At 48.0% G+C, this 5,004-nt stretch overlaps 1 protein-coding gene across 1 annotated transcript; it reads left to right on the forward strand.

Moving 5' to 3' along the window:
• Window positions 1-827: 827 nt before the first annotated feature.
• On the forward strand, window positions 828-3,466 carry LOC104992225 (transmembrane protein 220-like). Its single transcript, XM_010845004.1, is given in 1 exon segment — window positions 828-3,466. A coding segment is annotated over 1 exon segment (579 nt). The 5' UTR covers window positions 828-1,796; the 3' UTR covers window positions 2,376-3,466.
• Window positions 3,467-5,004: the final 1,538 nt, after the last annotated feature.

The following is a 5,004-nucleotide window of genomic DNA, read 5'->3' on the forward strand; positions in this document are numbered from 1 at the left end:
CAGCAAACATGAGGGACTCCCCTGGTGGTCCAGCAGCTAAGATTCTGTACTCCCAATTCAGGGGGCCTGGGGTTCCATCTCTGGGCAGGGAATAGATCCCGATACACACCGAAGCTAAGACCCAGAGCAGCCGAATAAATAAATAAAAATACATATTACAAAAAGCCAAAAAATCTAAAACATGAGCTGCCTCCTATATGCCCAGCACTGGACTAGGTAAAAGGGATACTAAGAAAAATACCATATCATCTTTTGCTCAGGGAGACGGCCTATGTAGAGCGATAAGAAATAAAACCACGTACAACATGGTGCTTATGGGGTCTTTCCTGTAGGAGAGATGACTAGCCCGAGGGGAGTTTCCCATGATGCCAGATTCGGGTTGTAGCCACAGTGAAGGCTGGCTTCACCCTTGCCCCTTGAACAACTAGAAAGCTGGCAGAAGGCATGAAACATGGGCTTCAGATGCTGGACAACAGGTAACTCTGGACTGTGATCTCTGAAAGAAGGAAACAAAAGAAAGAGTTCTGTGATGCCCAGCTTACTGCCTGGAGGCAGCATCCACGTAACAGCTCAGGGTGAGGGATCCACATGGAGTCCAGTGGTCCCTTCAAGTTGAGGAGACGGAAATTGGTATTCATGGAGACAGAATTCTTAGGGCAGAACATTGGAGAGAAGAGCTTCCCCGGTAGCTCAGACGGTAAAGACTCTGCCTGCAATGCAAGAGACCCAGGTTTGAACCCCAGGTTGGGAAGATCCCCTGGAGAAGGAAATGGCTACCCACTCCAGTATTCTCGCCTGGAGAATTCCATGGACAGAGGAGCCTGGCAGGCTACAGTTCATAGCATGGAGTCAGACACGACTGAGTGACTGACACGTTTGCTTTCATTGGAGAGAAGGGCACTGCACGGATAGGGTGCTCTAGAGAAGAGTCCCCTGGATTCCCCGCCTGACCCACACAAGTGTAGGGTAAAACAGCACAAGCCAGGGGACAGAACTGACAGAAAGCGGGGAGCCAGCCACCCTGCAGAGCTCACTCGGGGCTGTACTCCCACCAGCGAGAGCAGAGAGCTCACGACACACCAGGTGCTGGCGTGAACTCAGAGGGTGATGCCTCAGTTGCGAAGCTGAGAGAGCCCTAGGCTGAAGGTGGGTCCACCCTAACAAAGCTTACAAGCAAGATTCACTGGAGGAGGAACTGACAACCCGCTCCAGTATTCTTGCCTGGGAAATCCCATGGACAGAGGAGCCTGGAGGGATATAGTCCGTGGGTGGCAAAGAGTCGGATACGACTGAGCAACTCAACAACAAGCACAGAGCCCTTTAAAGGCATGCCAGAACAAACTCCAATAGGATTTGAAGAGACAGAACAAAATCCAGCAAGATTCAATTCACAAGTTCTAACATTCAATCAAAAGCTACCAGGCACTCAAAGAAGCAGGAGAAAAAGCAGTCAAGAGTACAGACCCAAAAATGACAGAGATGATGAAACCAGTAGACAAGGATGGAAAAACAGCTACTGTATGTTCCGTGAGCACAAGAAACTAGAGGAAAACACAAGGATAATGAGAAGAGAAATGAAAGATATAAAGAAGACTCAGATGGAACTTCTAGAGATGAAAAACCCAGTATCTGAAATGAAAGATACACGGAAGGGGAGTTATTAACATCAGATTAGACACTGCCCAAGGAAAAGTCTTGAAGACGTAATGACAAGATGAAGCACAGAAAGAAAAAATGACAGAAAAAAAAAAGTCAACAGCGCATCAACAACCTACAGCACATCAGTCTAAATATACATGCAATTAAAGTTCCAGAAACAGAGAAGAGGGAACAGACAAATAGGTGAAGAGGGAATTCCCCCGGCCCGTCCGCCCGACCATGACGCCGGGGCGGGGCGCGGGGCGCGGGGCCTATGGCGCGCCTGCGCCTGGCTCGTGGGTGCCTTCTTCACGCTGGCGGTCTTTGTGCAGGTGAACTATCCGGATGCAGAACTGTGGGTGGTTGTGTATACGATTCCTGCCACTCTGACCCTGCGTGTTGGACTTAACCCTCTTGTCACAGGTAACTTTATTTGGAAGAGTGTGTCTGCAATACACATATTCCTTTGTGTCCTGTGGGCTATCAGCTTGGCATACAACCTCTTGCTTCATAAGAAACAGAACCTCTTGCATGAGGAGGAAGGCAGGAAGCTGTTTGGTCCCGTGATCATCACAGCATGGCTGGGCCTGTGCCACAGCTCTTCAAAGGCTCCAGGTGGTGGAAGAGTTCAGCTGGCCAATGCTACCACAGTCGCTCTTCTCCTGTTTATCTCCTAGGTCTATATACACAAGGAGATGTGCTCCTCCTGGCCAACTCATTGCAAGACGGTGATTTAAATGAAGAATCTTGTTTCTAAAATGAGAGTTCTTGATTTTTTATAAACATGGTTTTAACAAGCTGACTTCCTAGGAATTTCAGTTGAGTTACTACTAGAGATGAATTTTTTTTTTTTTAATCCTAAGAACTTTGTATACTTGCCTACAACACAGGACTGGATGGGACTAGTAAGAAAAGGGTCTGACATTCTGTTTATCATAATATACTAGGAAAGTTAAGAAAGATGAATTCCAACTCTGCTTCATCACTATCCATGTGACTTGGACAAATATATAAATCTACTTTAATTCTTTGGAATTAAAGAATTCCAAAGATAATTGAAATTATCTTTTGGATAATTCTTTATCTGTAAATACCAGCCCGCCTACTTATTTATATAATTGTGAAGATTAAAGTAGATAATATGAGAGCATTCCAGGCATAAAGTCCTCTGCACAGGGTAACAGAGGGAAGCAGGGTTTGGATAATAATAGATAGGAGTTTAGGAGAGGCCTCTGCCCTTGAACTAACATCGTTAGACTGGACTGGCACCATGAATTAAATGAGGTGCCGTGAATTAAATGAGGACTTTGGGTGAACAAAGTGGACAACTATGTCTTGGAAAGAAAGGAAAGAAAGGAACTTGGGACCAAAAAGAAGCAGATCGGGAATATTAATTACCATGTAATTGAAAAGTAAGACCAAAATCTATACACATATCTTTAACGAATGTCAAAAGTAGCTCTGGAGAGATCATTTCAGAGCTGCACCATCTGGCGACCACAACCCACATGGTGTATTGAGCACTTGAAATGTACTTACTGAAGAAGTTTTCATTTTTTGTTTTAATTTACAAACATCAATTATGAGGAAACTGATACATGTATTTGGAACACTTGGTTTAAGCTTGTTTGGAACAACTGAAATATGTGAATCCACTTCTTCAACTGTAAATTTTGTACCTAAATACAGACCAAGTTTTTCCAATGAAAAGTTATTGTCCAAATGGATGGATTATAAGCATAAAACACACACTACATTTGAAACTTAGTATAAAAAAAATGTAAAATATTTTTATATTACATGTTGAAATAACATTAGATGTATTGGCATAAACAGAATTATATTATGAAAATTAAAAAAAAAAAAAAGAGGGAATTCCCTGGCAGTCCAGTAGTTAGGACTCCACGCTTTCACCTGGGTGCTGTCCCTGGTCAGGGAATTAATATCCCACAAGCCACGTGGTATGGTGAAAAAAAGAGAAAAATACTTGAAGATATAATGGCTGACCAAGCTTTCAAATGTGCTAAAACAATGCTCATAAGAGAAAAAACAATGCAGGATGGGAGGGGCGCTCTGAGCCAGGCAGACCACGCCAAGGACACCGAGAAGTGAGAGCCTGCGTGGAGGGCATCCAAGACAAACCGGACAGAGTGGCCTCAGGTGGGCAGCAGGGAGGCTGGACACTGCTCCAGGTCCCTGCAGACTCTGAGCCTCACTCAGAGGCTCAGACCTCATCTTGTAGCCCAAGGGGTGACCACCTCCTCCTGCACGAGGACAACCAAGCTCTTGAACCTAAAGTCAGACTTCCCAGATTCCCGTGCAGGAGGACAGGAGAGAGGCTAGAGACCCAGCCGTGACATCCGAGCCCATGGGGATGATCCAGCTGAAAGGTCCACCCTGGGAGCCCATTTGGAACACAGAGGGGAGGCAACAAAAATATCCCACCCATCTAAGAAGGGTCTTCCTCCCCGAGACCCCTGGAATCAGGGAAACTCTCAAGCCTAGAAAGGACTTGGGGATCACAGACTCCTCACTTTACACTGAAGAACAGGAAGGTCCAGAGAAGTGATGTGGCTGACCCAGGACCAGGGAGGGGTCCTCTGGGGCTGCTCTTTCCCCTGACCCGCTCGCCTGCTACGATCCTCACTGCCCCTCCAGGGCTGCGGATGGTGCTGAGTCTGTACCGGTCTACACGGTCTCTGCACAACCAGCCCAGCTCCTCCGGGGCAAAGGCAGGTGCCTGGCGCCCCTGGGCTCCTGACCTGCCACAGGGTGGGTGCTTGGTACCTGCCCCCGTCACGTGCACTGAACAAAAGGGTCCCTGAGCCTGACTCTGGGGGAGGGAGAGAGAGACGAGGCTCCCCAAGACCCAAGGCCAGAGCTGCCCCGAGCCTGCCGAGGCCCAAGAGATCCAGAAACAGAAAGAGCAGAGATCCGGAGAGAGGGAGGTACCGACCCAGCCGCTGGGAGTTTACCAGGCAACCCCCTGAAGAAGCAGGGATGGGCCAGCGTGGGGAGGGACACTCCTCTGGCCTCTAAATGCTGCTCCTTATCAGATTGGCCTCGAGTCAGCCCTGAGCTGCCTCCCGCTCCTCTCCTCCCCGGATGAAAAAGAGGAAACTGCCTGAGCTCTACCTCCTCCCCACTCCCCATTCCAGCACCCTGTGGGCTCCGGGCAGGGCGGCACCTCGTTAAGGGGTTAAGAATGAGCAAATTCCTGCGCTATTCCTGGAGCCTCAATTTCTACCATCCTTCCATTCTGGTCAATTCTGAGAGAGGCCAGCGGCCGGGAATGCCAGAGAGATTCGAGCCCGGCCCACCAAACCCAAAATAACTGCACACGTGCCTCTCCCAAGTCCTCCGGGA

Source organism: Bison bison, unplaced genomic scaffold (assembly GCF_000754665.1).
Source record: "Bison bison bison isolate TAMUID 2011002044 unplaced genomic scaffold, Bison_UMD1.0 scf7180017864213, whole genome shotgun sequence".
NCBI classification, from domain to species: domain Eukaryota; kingdom Metazoa; phylum Chordata; class Mammalia; order Artiodactyla; family Bovidae; genus Bison; species Bison bison.